The sequence below is a fragment of the Enoplosus armatus genome, chromosome 5 (assembly GCF_043641665.1).
Source record: "Enoplosus armatus isolate fEnoArm2 chromosome 5, fEnoArm2.hap1, whole genome shotgun sequence".
NCBI lineage: Eukaryota > Metazoa > Chordata > Actinopteri > Centrarchiformes > Enoplosidae > Enoplosus > Enoplosus armatus.
The window spans coordinates 4,279,670-4,297,699 of record NC_092184.1 but is presented as its reverse complement, the minus strand read 5'-3'; the positions used below and the strand labels follow the sequence as shown (position 1 = coordinate 4,297,699).

Genomic DNA, 18,030 nt, shown 5'->3' with positions numbered 1-18,030 from the left:
AATTTGTGTACAAGTCTTCTTTGTGTTCTAAAAACTATGTATAATCTCATTGTAAAATGTTTCAACATTAGGCCTCTTAAAAAAATTGGGAAACCAACTTGCGTGCATGCACATAAAAACTACTTCCATTTGCAAGCTGCTGAGCTCCCGGCTGCTCTTTCCTCAGGCAGGATGGCAACACATTGTTTCTTCAAATCCTTATTAGGTGTGTGTTGTTGAGCAACCTAATCCACCTGCCAGGATGCAGACAGATTTGTAGACTGGCAAACATTGCGCTATGTTTAGTCTTGGAGCACATTCAGCCCTGAATGAGGCAGAGCCTTGGAGTTCTGGGACTGACGGCGGGCACTGACATGAAGCGTTAGACAACTACCAATCCCAAACCTTTAATTAAATTAAATAACAGAAATACTCCTGTGAAGTACAGCTGTGAGCTTAAATGTCAGACTAAAGAGGTGAAGAGAGAAGGAGTCAATAATGTCTACATCGTAAAGCCTGTCTTTCTTACTGACTTCATGGCCAAACTTGGACAATGTCATCTCCATCTAAAGAAAGCAAGGCCAAATGGCTACAAGAACAACACAACATAGTGTCCATGAGGTGATATCTGGAGCAGCTTGAAAGATCACTCTTGCATGCTCTTTTATATTCTATAAAAATATTATATAACGTTATTTATTTGAGAAATGTTTGGCTTGTAAAATAGTTTTTCTCTTGTACGCCCTGGCCCTCAATTGGAGTTTATATTCTGTATATGTTTGGCAACAATGGTCGCAAGGAAGAGTCCAACCTGAAGCTCTCTCCCACGTTGTCTCCCGTCCTCACATTGACGTCTGTCTGCTGGGCGTTTGACTGCTCCTCATTCTCCTCCATCATCTCCACAGCTGAAAGGCAATGGGGCAAATCCGCTATAACTTAAATTATGGCAGTAGAACCACAGCTGGAGCCTGAACAAAGTAAAAACACGAATACATGCAATAGTAAAGCGCTTGTTCCGTATCACTGTTAGCTAACATTGCTAGCAACTTCAGCCTTTACTTTGGGATAGGACTAAAGGTTAACAAACGTTACACAGTGTAACATGTTTCATCTCTGGCTTGAGCAGACTCGACTACATAGTTGGTAACGTTTACTTACGTCGAGCTAGCTGCACATGGCTAACGTTATCACCGTGTCCCGCTGTTGTGGTGTTTTCATCTGGTAACGTTAATGTAAGTTAAACGATAATAGATAACGCCCGCGACATTGCGCAGCTAGCTAAACCAAGCTTTTTTTTCATCAAACACTCAACACTCGAATTAACAACCTGTATGAGTGAGGGTGTTTAATTGTATATTACCTGATGTGCTTTGGTAGTACTTGTATTCGTTGTTTTTCTCTTGCAAAGAGACGTACAGTACAGTACAGTAGACCAGCAGCAACAGTCTGAGCGTACAGTCGCTAGTGTTGTTGTTCCCGCCCCTTACCCGGATGACGAGTTAGTTGCCTTCAAAATAAAGGCGCAACAGATTTTCACTGCAATACATTTGCCAGTACAAGGTAAAATAAGCACGTTGACAGTCTGTGTGCACCCTTTCTGCCAAATTCAGCGTTTTTAGTCGTTTAAAGCTTCTGGGGATGCTTTCATTCTGAAGGATTGAAGCTGTTAGTGCTGGTGAAACACACCAGCTTCATATTAGATGAAGAGACCAATTCATCCACAAAAAACCCCCAACAACAATAGGAAGACACCACATTTTCTATACATTGTACAAATATACAAAAAAGCAAGGAACTAATAAATTGTCTTTAATATACTACACAATCATATAACTCATTACATTAAAATCCAAGTTATTCCATTCAAAACAGGACGAGACTAACAATGATGTAGGTAAACTTTTGAAAGGTTATCACAACAGAACTGCTTCATGTGTCAATATCATGTTGGAATTTGCTCAGAGTTCAGGTTCTCCTTACATATTACATGAATCAAATTACATGAGGAGACATTAAGAACAGGAGGGTGGAGGAATTTCCAGTGTGACAAAACAGGGCAATAAGTGCACTTTGTGAGAGGAAATCAGGAAATTAACTGAACTTTCTCAAAAGCACTAGAGCCTATTTTAGTCAATTATAAAAAATAAAAAAAACATTTTATAATCCTTGTAACTTTTACGGATGTAGACAAAAGACGACAATGTGCTTTGCTCTGGTAAGTAAACAATAAATCACTGAGAACGAGAATATACAAAATCAAGACAAACAACACAACCCAAATAACTGCTTTTAAAAAAGTCTAACAGTAATCAGAAATTATTCTTAAGAGACAACCCACACCTTTTCCCTAACGTTTTAAAATTTAAGAGAACCAAATAGACATAAGCAAGAACCCTTGATCCTCAAAACTGATTCCCCAACTTGCAAACAAAAAGCCACTGTAGATGCATTCAAACGTAGTACATAAATACACACAATTGCTTTACAATAATGAGCTCTTATTAAGAGCAGATTTTATTAGGATGTAAGTGTGGTATTATTGATTATGCCTATCAAGCTGTTCTAGGTCCAGTGTCCCAGGAGAGGAGTCTGAGCTTGCTGAATGAAGTCAAATCCTCCTGTGATTTGAAGAGGAAAACAGAAAAATAAATAAATACATAAATGAATGAATGAATAATAAGACTGATTAATCCTGTTCAAATTTACAAATGTTAAATCTCACCAAGACAATAGTTTAATACTCACTGGGTTAGCCAGTCAGCTGCCATCAGTTGTCATCATCTGCCATGCCTTTAATTTCATCATTCTTCCTCATCTATGACATGGAAAGACACACGTTACTGAGAACCGGACGAAAAATACCTGATTTCTTGTATTCAGCACAAGCAGTGCTGTTGGGGGCAAAACAATGACGAGAAATATTCAGAAGGCTACAGCAACGTATTGCTGCCGCTCTGACAAAAAAAACATTTGCTCAGTTTCCCGTTATTATAAAAGGAACATTCTTGTTTTAACAGGATCATTTCCAAGTTATACCAAAATATCGTTCATTATTTTTCTCATTATTACTACATACCAGATTATTCCATTTTAAGTTTTATTGTTATAACAGCGTATCTTTTTATCTCGTTACGTCACCCGTTCTCTACGTGTCCCGTTAAAACGAAACCTCTGTCATTTTAATGACATACTGAAGTCTATCATGGGGCTAGCACATATAGACAATCATATTCACACATTATTATGTGATTTTATTTTTACAATTTTTTTACTGATATTTTCAAGCAAAAAGAGTGGACTTACATGGGCAACTCAATACTTATACAGGAACAGGGTCTCATGTAATGGGGTTTTCCCCCAGTATTTTACGTATTGATCGTATCGTAGTCTTAAAGTAAAAGTCAATTTCTCCATACAGTTTATTTCATTGACAAATGCAGTCCAGTCGCCTTCGTTGGAGGGTTTGTCTGCAGACATTTTCATGCGATTGCTCTCTTGCTGGCAGCAAAAGTATTTTAAAAAGATATCTCCTCCAACCTTAACGGTTCCCAAAGCACTCAGTTTTGTTCTCATTCACCCATTCAGACACATTCACACAGCTATGGCGACCGAGCTGCCAATTATTAATTGTTACTATTAAGAGATGCACTATTTCGATTTTTTTCAGTATTTCAAAGTGAATGGGCTGTGTTCTAACATAGAGCATAAGAAAAGCTAAAATGATGGGGACGTAGACAGAAAACGCCATTTCCACAATATAAAATACTTTCTGCGCTTCATGTACATTAAATTATATTATATAGGGATGTCTCCACAAGTATTAACCAAGGAAAATAAGCCAAAGCCATGCCTGACAAACGTGAGTTTTTATAATTCCTTACGACAATGAATTATTTTCCATCACGTAAGTAATTCAGTTAATGTAAGCCTAACGTTGATACACACTCTTGAGTGTCTAGCAGCGATTATAAGCCTAGCTATCGAGATTCTAAGTAACTGGAGACAAAACTTTTTTTTTCCTACTCCACGTAGATCATAAACATTTGAATATAAAAACATGTCACTGAAATCGGTTGAGAAATGTAAACGTTATAGCGCTTTTAATCCAGAAATATCGCAGCTCCCCCATTTACTTCATAGACCCGTCTTGCCATGTCCAGTATGGTGGCGACGTTAACGTGTCCCAGCAACCAATGCGGCATCCATGTATATATGTCTATGTGTAGTAATGATGAGAAACGTAAGTCGTTATAAGATGAAAATATCTTGATAAAAACGAAAAGGATTTTGTTAAAAGGAGAAACTTTTCACGCAGAACGAGAAACGGAGCAAATCTTTTTTTTTTTGTCATGGTGGCAGTAATCAGTGTAGAGTATGCTGCGTTCAGTCACCTCATCCAGCTCCTTCTTTGTCTCGTCCTCCATGCGTCGTATATCATCCATCGACAGATCGATCCATTTGTCGATCCAGCAGAACAGCTGTCTGTGGAACTGGGTGAACAAACGCTTCTCCATCTGGATGGACAGAGCCGTATTAGATAATGGTTACTGGATGAAGTATAAAAGTCATCTGAAGTACATGTCTTGTGTTCTGTGGCATTTCAACTCAAAGCAAAATACATTTTAAGGAATTCATTTTTTCTCCTGGAAAACAAACAAAAAGAGCAACAATTTCGTACCATTTGAATGAAGTTCTCCACCCTGCCCTGTAGTCCAAACCACTTGAATTCAGCGGTGGCTAGCTTATAGGCACACATGTGTGGACAGTTGGGGTTTTTAGCGAGTTCTTTCTGCAAACACGTAGAAGCACAGATGCCATTTAAACATAGTCTCCGGGGCCTTTAAACTCAATAATTGAACTTCTTTAATGAAGAGAGCCACAGTGAAGAGTGATATCAGGTGTAGTACCTTCCAGTCAGGTCCCAGAGGTCCTCTACCCGTCTTCTCTGACTTAAAGATGGCTGGATCGTGATCTGGCTTGTAGTCCTACAGAATGAATGCAACCAATAGAATATACAGTGTATGAAGCAGCCTAATAAAGAAGCAGGTTTATACTGAATGTTCAGTAGATGGATGTGCCACCTGTGACTAAGCAATTCCAAGCAGCAAAAATTGGTGCTGATGGGAGGAATCGGACCCAAACCTGGGCTTGTTGCTAAAAACATGCAGAATTGTTGCCCTTACCTTTGGATTTATGCACTTTCTGTCAGCAATGTCAATGTCAACTATGTTCGTATTTTTCCACGTGCTTTCGTCCAGTCCGTGTACCTGCAGCAAGGCAAAAATCAAACCATTTAGGTGGGTCAGTTGCTTGGTAAAGGCAAGGATCACATATCAGACTTCATGTTTATAAGTACAGCTCAACAAAAAGGAGTGTGCAGGCCAGTGGACCTCAATATCCATACTAGTGTTTGTTGGGGTGATGTTATCCAATCTAAGATTAAGAGTCCCAGCAAAAACACAAGGAGAGGATTTCATCACATTAGCTTCAGCTGAACTGTGTAATGTGTTTTGGCACAAAACAGGGATTGGTTATTTTGTCCCCAATTTCCTCCATTCCTGCATTAGTAAGACCAAACACAGACCTATGTCCCCTTTCCTAACTACTATTAACTTTTTGACGACACTTAAAGTCAAGTCAGTGAGATTAGATAGCACACCACAAGTCTGCTGACCAAACAATCAGAATCAGAAATACTTTGTTTAACCCCGGGGGGGAAATTACACGTTTACACACATGAAGCATGTTTCAATAACGGCGGGAATAACACAATGACAATGCGAACATGCATATGTTTAACAGACAGAACAGGCTACCCAGGGAGGCCAGGCTGTGTTAACTTGGTCATAAAAGAGAGGTTGAATCTCACTTCTTTTGTGAGAAATACAAGAATTTGAGAGAGGTTTTCTTTGAAAAAATAAATAATATACTGTATATCCTGAGTTTATCCATCTCCCCGATCCTCAGAAACCTGCACACCTGCACAATATGTTGACTGTTGACATACACTAAGAGAAACAAGCTCTGTAGTAAATATTTCTGAATGACTACATCTGTAGTACTACAGCTGCCCATGTTATTCCATCTACTGAAGTCATTCCTTTCTATGTTCATATTATTGTATATTTATTACTAATCATCTGTTCAATCAATGTCAATCATTTTCTGTACTGCTTTGGCAGTATAGCTTTCTGATCTGTCATGCCAATAAAGCTAATTTGAATTTGAATTTAATGTTTACCATGGTCACCATCTTAGTTTAGCCCGTATTCTAACATTCACTAAACACAAAGCACAGCTGAGGCTAACGAGAACGACATTCAAAATTAAACTTAAAAGTTTGGCCTGAAGATGGCGCTAGACAAAAAGTCATTAGAATTGATTCTCAATAGTGCGCTTGAATATCAGTCCAAAATTTGAATGGCAATCCATTCAGTAGTTGTGAAGTGGTGGACAGACAAAACCAACCGATCTTCAAAAATGTGTCTGAAAGTTGCACCAACTGAGCAACATAGTGTGGCGGGCACTCAGTCTTAAAGACCCAACCCATGATCCAAATATAAAAAGATTGGTGGTGTCTTACATGTCTTACACTAGACAACCACTAATCTAAGTTTTACTGTCTTATGAATGCTACTTGTGGTTTATTTGCATTAGTTCTATAAGTTCTGTGAACAAAGTAGTAAAACAGGACAGTCATTTTAATTACAATCCCATAACAAGCAAAATGCTTATTTCTCATCAGGAAGTCCAACTCTTCAGTTACATACTGTATTTAACTATACCTATGATGTATTTACTTAACATACAGTGCTTAACAAATGTATTAGACCACCACCCAGTGTAAGGTGTTTGCCACCGCTGCCCTAAATGAACAGTATTGCTGATGACCAAAATATTTGATGTTTCTGTAATGGTTAATCCACCAGTATGTGCAAGCCAAGCTCTTTTAATCAAAATGATATCTTTAATGCTAAAATAGAATTATTGTTGTTATCCATGAATTCTCAAATATACTGTTTTACAAAAAAGCAGAAAAAAATAGTAAAGCACATTATTATTTTTTGATTGAGATGCCAAATCACAGTTATTTACTTGCATTCCTGAACAGAAACATTTGTTTTGTGATTACAAGAATGCAAGCTGTCATCAGGGCCAAAGGAGGTCGTACAAAATATTAAGATTTATGGTTAATATATGTGAATAAGGACTATTTAGTTGTTCCAGTTTGTTATTTGCCTAATAAATAACAACACAATTTTTAATTTGAAACAAGTTTTTGACAGATTTCTAAAATATTTGCATTTTCTCATTTTTATGACAGGTGGTCTAATAAATTTGTTAAGCACTGTATATGGTGGGTATAGGTTATAAAGAATAACCAAAACTGGTCAATACTATTGCCAGATCACATGACTTACATTGTCCTGATCGCCCATATCAGGCTTGTGCCACGTCTCGACCTTAATCATGAACTTATCCTTCATGAATTCACTCTGTAAGCATGGGAGAGATAAATGATAGAGTCAGTCAACAATCATATGTCCTGTACATTAATGTCATAAACATAAACATTAGCAGCAGCATGTGAGCCCATCATGCACACACACACACACACACACACTTACATACAGCTACTGTGTGAAGTCAAGCTCGCCACTGCATTGTGGTGTTTCCTTTCGTCTAACATGGTTACCATCTCATCTTTCATCGTGTTAAGTTGAACAATGTGTGACTGAACCCTTTATTCAGTTTAACTCTACTTCCTATAGTCATAAAGATAGTACCATATATATAGAATAAAAAGTGAAACATTTGTCGAAAGTTTAAGTTAATTTGAACTTTTATTCAAACTCAAATTGAAAAAGAACTTACTTTAAGGACTGCATCAGAAGCAAAGGTGGACCGTGACGGAAAGAGGATAGACCAGAAAGAGAAGAAGAGACAAGGTTTTAGATAATGCACAGATTTCAAGCATCAAGCTTTTCATTGGTGAAATTCTGCAGCATGCACTGTAAACAAACAGCTGTTTCGGCCTTTAATGTACAACGGGACCAAAAGGCGCTGACTGACAATGGGTTGCAGAGCTGTATGCGGTGTTAAATGTTTTCATTGTCAGCCAAGATGTGTGTGTGTGTGTGTGTGTGTGTGTGTGTGTGTGTGTGTGTGTGTGTGTTTCACTCACTGGTTCTACAATAAGGATATGCGTTCCAGGCCTCCTCATGAATCTCGAGAGAACCTTTCGGAGCTAACACACGAATAAAACCTGGCACTTTACTGCAGAGACACAAACAGGCATTGATGTAGTCACACAAGTATGCACAATCACACACAAAAAACAAACATTCTTGATCTGAATGTATTCACACCACAGACTGTATATAAAAATGGACGACCATCTTGTGCTGGCAACGCTATAATCCTATGAAGTCCTATGATGTTTGCAGTTGGACAGAATGCAGCTTAAGTGTGTAAGCACAGTATGTATTACACACTGTACAACATGAAATTCTAATAAGGATCTGGTCACACAGCATATAAACTGGCAAAATATCGTCGAATGGAATCCTCGAAACACTGGATTTACCCCTTGGAAATTGAAAATGAACTTGAGAGGTTCCAGACTATGATGCTTCCTATGTGACGTACGCAGTACGTAGATGTGCGAATGTAGCCGTGCTGAGCTGCTCACCTCTGCAGGTGGTAGATCTTGTGGGTGTACTGTCCCTTCTCTCCATCCTTCTCATAGGGCTCGTTGACCAACACCTCCACGCCTTCTCCCCCACCCGTCTCACTCTTACTGGCCTCTGCTACTGCATACAGCTGACCCACTTGGTACTGGAGGGACAAAAGAGGAGAGCATGGTTATTGTTGTTTTACAGATATATTTATACGGTAATGCATTCAATCAATTTTCCCTGAATCACATGCTGGTGCTTGGACTTTGGAGCCAAAACTACTACTCCAACTATGTGTTGGATTAAAGGAACTTTCCAAGGAAAAGCTGATCAATTTTGAGGTTTTGGAAGGAATTACCCTTAAATAATAAGCTTCTCTCTCTGGTTTAAGGTATGCTAATGAGTGACAGTTTGTGTAGTAATAGACCTATTCCAACATCATATTACTACACATACCATGTAGTATAAAATACAGGTGGAACTACTATTCATCGTTGGATCAAATGTATAATATGAAAGGGGTTGCTCCAAGTGAGGAAGCCACAGAGAATAATCACCACCTCAGCTCTGTAGAGCATTTTAGCATATTTCAGCACATTGTTTCACTGGGCAGCTCAATCTTTGAAAAAAGCTTAGGTATTCCTGAAGAATACACACTAGTGTTGTTACACTACTGCACAACTGGCAAGATCAAATAAATACTACAACAATGATCCAAGAGAGACTCAACAGAATGGAAAGTCAAGTTCAAAGACCCCTTATGAGAATCCTTCTCTTATGACCTCAGTTAACCATTCATGGAAATAACCCTGAGTTAAGCATTTTCCTTAGACACAGAGTTGAGCATTGGAAAACCAGCAGAGTAAGCCTTTCGTTGACTTTTTTCTCCTCTCTTCCTGTTCTTCTTCCTCCTCCAACCCCCAGAGTTCAAACCCTTCCTGAGTCAGGCTAAAGTGTTGTGACACTCAGTCAGTCTGGCCAAGAAAAGTTTTTTTTTCCACATACTACCAGAGTGACAGAGTCACTGACACAATCATGCAAGTTGTTTTGCATTTTTGATTTATTGAGGCTTCTGGTAGAGAAGTAGGTAGCATCGTTGTCTATGATTATTAAATGTTTAGAAATTTGGGTGACAGTTGGTGAGATCAGCGATGACACATCCGCTGCCATCTGTAGTTTAGTTGGACAAAGATCTTGTAGTTGGATCGAGTCGAGCCCTCTTCTCCCCGGCGACAGAGAGCTGCTACAGGCTAGCGAGCTATTTGGGTAGCTGTGGATGCTCAGCCTCGCCACTGCGAGTAGGAACGTAGGAATGCAACTTGTCGTGTATAACCAGTGTGTCTTCCCTTTTGACCAGGACAGTGAGACGTAACGCAGGTCTTCATGAGCAGCTCAGGGGCGGGAACACGACGTTCGAACAACAAACAGGCTGAACCTGGGGTGGTCATCAATGCTGGACAAAACATGTCTGTCAAGTGTGTCAGAGAAAAAGTGAACCTGCTGGTTCATCATCATGCGATTTACTGACAAAAACAAGGCGTGGGCCATGAATGACGGTATTATTGCTTTACAACAACAGTTTAATGGAGTTTAAAAGGCATGGACATTCACCAGACAAGACTTGTCTGGTAAAAGATGCAGTCAAGTTGCATTATGAGGAGTGTAGGATCCAGCGTTTTTGGAGCTTGACCGATACCAGGGAAAATCAGGATCTTTTTGCCTCTGCTGCTTCAATTTTGACCGTTCTTTTCAAAATATATATTTTTTGTGAGTCCTTTAACTTTACGGATGTGAAATACTAAATTGCGGGCGTGCCCATTTAATAGATAAATGATTAAGTCTGAAAAAATGTCTATTACAAGTTCCAAGAACCCAATGTGACGTCTTCAAACTGCTTGTTTTGTCTAATAAAGGGTCCAAAATCCCCAAATATTCAGTCATCATGGAAGACTAAGAAAACCAGGAAATATTGACAATGGAAAAGTGTAACCAGTGAAGTTTTGGTATTTCTGCCTGAAGATCAAAACCACCCTCATGTCTCTCCAGTAAATATGAAGCCACGGAGAGACTCTGATTAGCTTAGCTAAATAGTGTATTCCCCCAATTGTCAAATTATTCCCTTAACTATTTTAATTGTTGATTAAATTACCATCAACTAATTGATTAATCGAGTAATTGTTTCAGCTCTATAAAATATTACACCCAAGAAATAGAATATCATAAAAAAAGCTATTTGAAACCGACAAAAAGAAATGTGATACCGTGTATATTCATAGATTCATACATCAGAATTGTAGTTTTGATAACCTCGGCCCAGTTGGGATACATTGTCATGTAACCCACCCAACCTGGTTCCTGTGAACGCAGCATCACATATGACAGGATATGCAGATTCATTTGCTGTTATAACTCAGTTACTCAACCAACGCAGGAATCCAGCTAACGCTTCACACTAAAAGGGATCAGAGGAAAAGCCGGTCATACAGCAAACGGCGATTACCTGGCTTAGTGAAATATTGGATTCTGTTTTGTGTTAGGCAATAGAAAAACAAAGAGTACGGTGTTGTATGGAACATTTGGATTGAAGTGTTGAATGAGCCAAAAGCATTTAGGTAAGAAAAGGGAAGGGGGTTCACAAACAGGTGCAGTGAGGAAGGTTAATAAAGCCCTGATGGTCCTCCCATAAAGAACAAACCTAATGAAGGGGAAAGGTAAAGAGGGTGAACCTGCTCTCTTGATAACATGGTAGCAGCCAACGGTACGATAGATTAAACACAGCTAAATACATTCTGGACCTGATAGCAAAGTGTTCAACTGCAAGGGCATCTACAGGCAGCCTGCAGTGACAGTCCTGAGAGTGGCTAACTCCAACAACAACACATGTCCGGGCACAAAGCATGCAGAGTGGTAGTATGCACTTAGTGGAGTATGTGTAAAACCCCATCGGCTCTGTGATGCCTTTAATGACCTCTAAAAGCAGTAAGATCAGATGCATGGTGTTAGCTGAAATATGTTGATCAGCAGCCTGGAGAATTTTAAACAGCATTCCAGTTTACTGTGACTGAGTGAAAAATAATGAAAGGTTCAGCAAGTAACACCAGAGAGAAGAAATCTCCTCATCACCTAGAGGAGGTGACGACAAATCACTGTGAAATACTAAACTTTACACACAAAGTGAGCAAACGCATACAAACCTCTGCAGTGAGTAATTCAGCCCTGACACACCTTCATTAATAAATGACCTGTGAAGATATTCTAGGTAAATGAGAGCCAAACAGCCAACAGACAAGGAGACTGCAATTTAATACAAGCTATTTAGCTAAATCTGGAACATTTACATTACATTGATGACAATTATCACGTGCTGTCCGTGATAAAATAGAAGTAAACAAATGAGTCCTTACCTCCTCCACTGAAATGGGCAGGACAATTCGGCTACGAAAGAGAGAAGAAAAAAACAAACAAGAAGACATTAATGAGGGCAGTCAGCAATAAAACAGACAATAAAGCGATGAGTGTTACTACTGACTTACAAGAAGTGGATGAGGATCTATAATCAGAGGTCAACATTTTGACTTTAGGTTTAACTCACAGACAACAGCCTTCTGATTACATAATCTCAGCACATCAATAGTCACATGTCCAAAAAGCCTTAATGTGGATTCTTTTCAAAACTGCCTCTAGATGTGGAATTTAAAGAAATATTTGGACACTCACGGAAATTTGCCGTTTTTGCAGAGAGTTGAATGAGAGGATTCACACCACTCTTAAGTCTACATGGTAAATACGTAGCCCTGAGCCAGCAGTCGGTTAGCTTAGCTTAGCACAAAGAGTGGAACTAATTAACGCGTTATATCTCGTTTGTTTAACCTGTATAAAAAGTATAAAAGGGAAAATTCACCGTTTTACGTGGGGGGGTTATGTGCCGGACTGTTTCTTGGCGAATAACCTTTGGACAGAGCTGTTTCCAATCTTCCCTCTAAGCTAAGCTAACTGCTTTGATATATACTACCTAATGCTTGCTACCTCGCTATATTAAAGAGGTACTCTGGCAATTTAGTACTGCACTTCCAGAAAGTTGGACAGAGACAGATTTAGAGAAGAACGGTCAAAATCAAAGCAGCAGACGCCGCCATGCCCATACAGTTGTTAACACAGGCCGGGTAGTACTCAGAAATCAGAGCTGAGGGCACACCTGCAGCTTGATTTAGGGTTTTTTCAACCCACAATGAGAAAAATCTGAATTCTAAATAAATGTGACAAGAAAAAAAAAACACAAATTTACAGTGCAACTAAAATCAGTGGTCAATCAGCTGGCGTGTAACAAGGTGACTGTCACAGGCAAAAGACATGACAGTTCAGCCATGACACTACTAATGTCTGTCAGCTGACAGTCAGAGACACAGCCATAAAAGCAGCAGCGATACCAATATAAGTTGTTCCTGCTCCCCAAAGCTTCAGCCTTTTCACACCCTAGTTCTATGTAAAAAGGATCACTGGGAAGTAGCAAGTTCTCTGTTAGTGTCCCATTGTCATAGGAACCTAGAGAAGAGGAAGAGGAAATGATAAAAACTGCAATCAAGACCGCCAATGTGAGAGAAACCCTGCATGCGTGTGCCTGCGTGTGTGCTCTTTGTGCATCCTTCTGTAGTGTGCCTTGGTACAATAGCCAATTAATCGCCACCTGTTGCCAGTCTAGCGGGGCCTGAATATTTCATTAGAACAGATCAGAGTGAAAGAGGAGCCTTCCCCGCATGAACTTGATGAGCTGGTGTGATGAAAAAGACATACCTGCGCTCACACACTCACAGAAACACTGCCCAGTTTAAAAGTTGTGGCTGACGTTGCACATGATGGGTCCATTTGTTTTATTTTACAAGCAGTACTTTTTGAGGAATGGGCAGATTCTCCAAGGCATAACAGTTTAACATGGTCAAACTTTTAATGTACTTTGCACCATGGTCAGACGACAGCAAGCTACTGGATGTTGTTCCAGCAATGATGTGCATATACAACAGTCATAAAAAAGAAGAGTTACAGGAATGGGTAATTAATTCACTCCCTTCAATCAATCCCTTTGAGGCAATTTTGTGATTTGTGATATTTGGCTATGTCAATAAAATTGACTTGACTTCATAAGGCCCCAAACTGTGTCCAAAGATTTGCCAATTTGAGATGGCTTTCCTTACAAATTCGCGCGCATACCTTATGAAAAGTCAATTCATATATTTTCTGAACACTTGAGAGGAATTCTCCACTTCGGCGTTCATCAGTACCTCAAAGAATAAATGAAGTCAATGGAAATTAAACTTTAAACTTTGTTTCGCCGCACCCAAAGCCTCGCTCTTCCTACCGAAGTACAGTGTAATGTCAGCTAGTTAATGAGTTAACCTATGTCGGCAGCGAGCAATGTAAAACCAAATCTGAACGGACTTACACCGTTGTTTCAAATATGTAGCTCAACAAATCTATGCGGAATGACTCTCTTTCCCATAGTAATCCATTTACTTTTCTAACAACCGAGTAAACTTTAAATTGCCAGAACTTTAAATGAAGTTCGGAGAGGTCCACACTGGAGTTCCAAGTTGAACCAAGCTAAGGTGCTGAAACATAACGCTTATTTACTTATATACATTTTGAGCCACGGCAGCATTATCCCGACCTCCTGTCCGATGTAGTAATAATTAGAGAGAAGTTGACAAAGTTGACGACAGTGACGGTGCCCGTTTCTCACTTCTACCTGGTAAAAAAAAAAAGAAAAGCAACGCAGTGTCAGAAATAACGTTAAAGATACTCACTATTCTGTAATCAGCATGTTGGCTGTGCCTCCGTCCAACAGCAGCACAGAAAGTGGGAATCCCGGGAACTCCTTTCCTAAAGCCGACAGAATCCGTTCATTCGCCGCTTGACGCGTTTTTCCTCCGGGGTTTCTTCCTGGAAGATGCCGTGAGAGTGCGAAGGGGCGCGGCGTCGATGGAGGAGGAGACTCCCACCTTAGTTTCAGGTAACTTGATGCTGCGTTCAAGTGCAGCCGGTAGACCTGATACCCCTACAAGCTACTGTGACTACTGATCATGATTATCAATAGTCATGGTGATAATGAGAGTAACAGTTCGACTTTAAGCAGTAGCCTCAACATTGTCATTTGCTTGTTGTGGTGTAAAGCAGGAATAACCGCACGCCTTTTCATTTGCATTGTGGATTGAACCGTATTTTTAGGCTCACATGACACAAAGATCCTTATGAGCCTGACAGAGGTTATTGTATGTGGCATCAAACTGTCTGAGATCACAAGACTGCCACCACTTTTACTTTGCCTACTTCTGAATGAACAGTTACAGCTCAGTGAGCATCAGTTGGTGCAAACGGATAGGATGCCTCTCCTTGTCTTCTCAGAGGGCGGAGAGTAGGCCACTGAACAGTGTTTGTGTGTGGGTGTGAGCTTGTGGGGACATAAATCAGCTTACACAGTCACATTGTGGGGACTCACCTTCCTTTTGGGGACAAAACGCGAGGTCTAGGGTGAACACTTGGTTTAAGGTCAGGTTTAGGTTAGGGTTAGAGGTAGGGTAAGTCTCCCAAGTCTCAAGTCAATGTAATGTCCTTTGCAGTGATGGAAACGCGATTGTGTGTGTGTGTGTGTGTGTGTGTGTGTGTGTGTGAACGCCCCAGTGTGGTCAAACAAGTACAGGGAGAAACCGTCAACTCTGGTTCAACCTGTTTATGAGACGACTCAGACAGTTGACGTCCACTCAGGGTGTTCCTCTGTGATTAAAACAACGCTGAGGAAACTGTGCGGTTGCTGTTGCCCAACAGGTTTGCCTACAAAGTCAACTCATGTATAATTTAAGTATCAGGCAGATACTGCTATTCTGTTTGACCCCACAGAACATGAGCATCAGTATTTTAGTGAGAGCCTGACCCCTGCTGCTCTGAAAAAGCATTGTCCTCCCTCTACAGTATCACAGAGGTGTGCACAGTGGCCATTTGAAATAAGACACATTTTTACAAATGATTGTGTTTATTTTGCTTCATATATTGATCTGTCTTTTTTTTTTTTATTTACGTTGAAACGACATGACTTAAAATGGCTATACTGTGGCACAAAACCAAAAGAAAACCAAATATACAATATAAGACCATGAATATATGCATTCTCGTAAACATCAGAGAAATGAAAGCTTGATAAAAGATAACAAAACTAAACTGGAGCATGGTAGGTAGAAACAATGCAAAAGGTATGTGCCAGGGGAGGGAAACAAGGCGCCTGTATCCCAGCTGAAATCTTCATTTCCTATCATCAGACGCAACCATGAAAAAACACCCGCAAGCACAAGCTGACGCTAGGATTCATCTTCAGAGAGTAAACAATTAATCCACACATCAATCAGTAAACCGAACCACTGTAGAAACCCTATCCTAGGAGGGTGGGGTTAGACCGGGAAGGCGATGGCGTTGAGGACAGGGTGAGTTGTTTGAGGTTTGGCAGTGATGGAAAGTGCTGATTTGTTTTTGAGGGAATGAAGATTCCACCCGGGCTCAGTCATCTTGCACGCGACTCCGATTCACAGGCGTTTGTGGCTTAAGACAAACAGTCTGTAAATGAGCCACAGAGGATGGGTTACCCAGGCAAATGAAATCAATGCCCATCGTCATTCACATTCATAGTGCTGGAGTGAAGTACTGCATCAGAGTATACCTGTACCTGCCTGCCTGTCATCTCTTGTCTTAACAGGAATATTAGTTACAGGACACACCAGCACGCTACCAGATACACTCTATGGAGTTAAATTACTAGCTGTAAATATATTCACACATGCTTTAGAAGAATGGCAAATGTGAAGATTTCGTGAAGTGAAAGCAAAAATTGTACATTCACATTGTTGTATCTCTCGAGTGTTTGTGTTTAGAAACAACACAACAAAACAGATCTTGTGCCTGTGCAACGCAGCATACAGTGAGTATACGAGAATCCCCCCTCCGCACTTTTCAAGGAATAGTGCAAAAACAATCCGTGTCACTGTGTGGGTTTGTATCTACAACGTACAAATATAGAAATAAAAAACAGAGATGCAACAATGTGAATGTTTGGATTTTCCAAAAAAAAATGCAAAATCGTTCAAGAAGAAAAAACAAAATGAGAAAAGAGAGAATCCAAAGTTTCGGTCGTAGACCATGATCAGGACTTTGATAAGACAAATAGAGTGCTGCCACTGTGGTAGTGATTCATTACTTTCTCCTGCTTGATTTATCTTTGCTGTGCATAAGACAACATTCAATTCGACATGCATAGAAATGCACAAATGTGACTTTAGTTTTCTATGCAAAACTTTAATTATAAATGTACATTTTTTTAATTCATTTTTTTACACTTTTCCACGTTTCTTCACTTTTGTCATCTAACTAAACACGGTTAAATGGTTACTGCACCAATTTCACTCCATACAGTCCTCTTGCTGCTGCTTCACAGATAACAAACTCATGCAGTTTAGTGAGGATGAACATGTGTACAGTTCTGATGTCCACGCTCATGAAAGTTCCTGAACTGAGAGACAAGACTCTGCCACGCTGTCCGTGCACATAAAGGCGATGTAATGAACATGTGAAGCAATCTGGGTTTTTTTTCTTTCTGTGAATATAAAAAAATAACAGCATCTTTGCGTATCCCATATTCTGAATTAAAAATCTACATCTGAAGCTGAGTATACATTCTTTGCATCATGCGCCACTAGTAAGCAGCCATGCACTGCGTGTACGGATATACAGAAATACATGACTGAGGTCCATTTCTAGAGGTCTAAAGTGCATCATGTGCCATTCATTTCTCACTTAGTCATTCATTGAGAGCATCTCACGGCGGCAGAGGCTTGTCTCTCAGCTCGGTCACCTTTCATCAGTAAACATTTCATTTTGCTGGGCGGATGAAAGCGATAGATGGATGGATGGATGGGAGGGAGAGAGGGACTGGGTGCACCACATCCTGCCAGGATCCACTCCTCCCATCAACTGTACACATAGAGAGGCACTCTGAGGGTCATGGCTGTCTTTGGAAGTGCCTCTGTGAGTTACTGCCAGGCAGGAAATATCTGAGGAGCTTCCGTGTTGTGGCATTTGAAGACAGCAGGCTGAATCAAACAGCACTCACTACCTCCCTGTATCATTCTCTGTACTGGACTCTTTCTTTCAAACACAAATTCTCCTTATTGCCTGCGTCGAGTCTCATCACGCTCCACTCTTCTGGCCGGAGGGAGTACGTCTTTGTCAGCCTGCTGCCTTCAGGCAAATCTCCCTTCATGTCTGTAAGAGGTGAATTCAAGTTTCCCAGAGCTGCTGCTGTGGTCACGCTTTGTGTTATGGTGCAGAATTACCACAA

The 18,030-nt window shown here is 40.2% G+C and overlaps 1 protein-coding gene across 1 annotated transcript; it reads right to left on the bottom strand.

Moving 5' to 3' along the window:
* Positions 1-1,773: 1,773 nt before the first annotated feature.
* LOC139284974 (phosphatidylinositol transfer protein alpha isoform-like) lies at positions 1,774-14,576 on the bottom strand. The gene is made up of 12 exons (XM_070905379.1): positions 14,456-14,576; positions 12,062-12,092; positions 8,672-8,817; positions 8,165-8,256; positions 7,855-7,862; positions 7,401-7,475; positions 5,163-5,246; positions 4,887-4,964; positions 4,658-4,768; positions 4,371-4,493; positions 2,725-2,794; positions 1,774-2,597 (listed from the first exon to the last, which is right to left on the bottom strand). Exons 1-11 carry the CDS (start codon positions 14,470-14,472, stop codon positions 2,747-2,749), a joined length of 813 nt encoding a protein of 270 aa, XP_070761480.1. The 5' UTR covers positions 14,473-14,576; the 3' UTR covers positions 1,774-2,597; positions 2,725-2,746.
* Between the last annotated feature and the right edge of the window lie 3,454 nt (positions 14,577-18,030).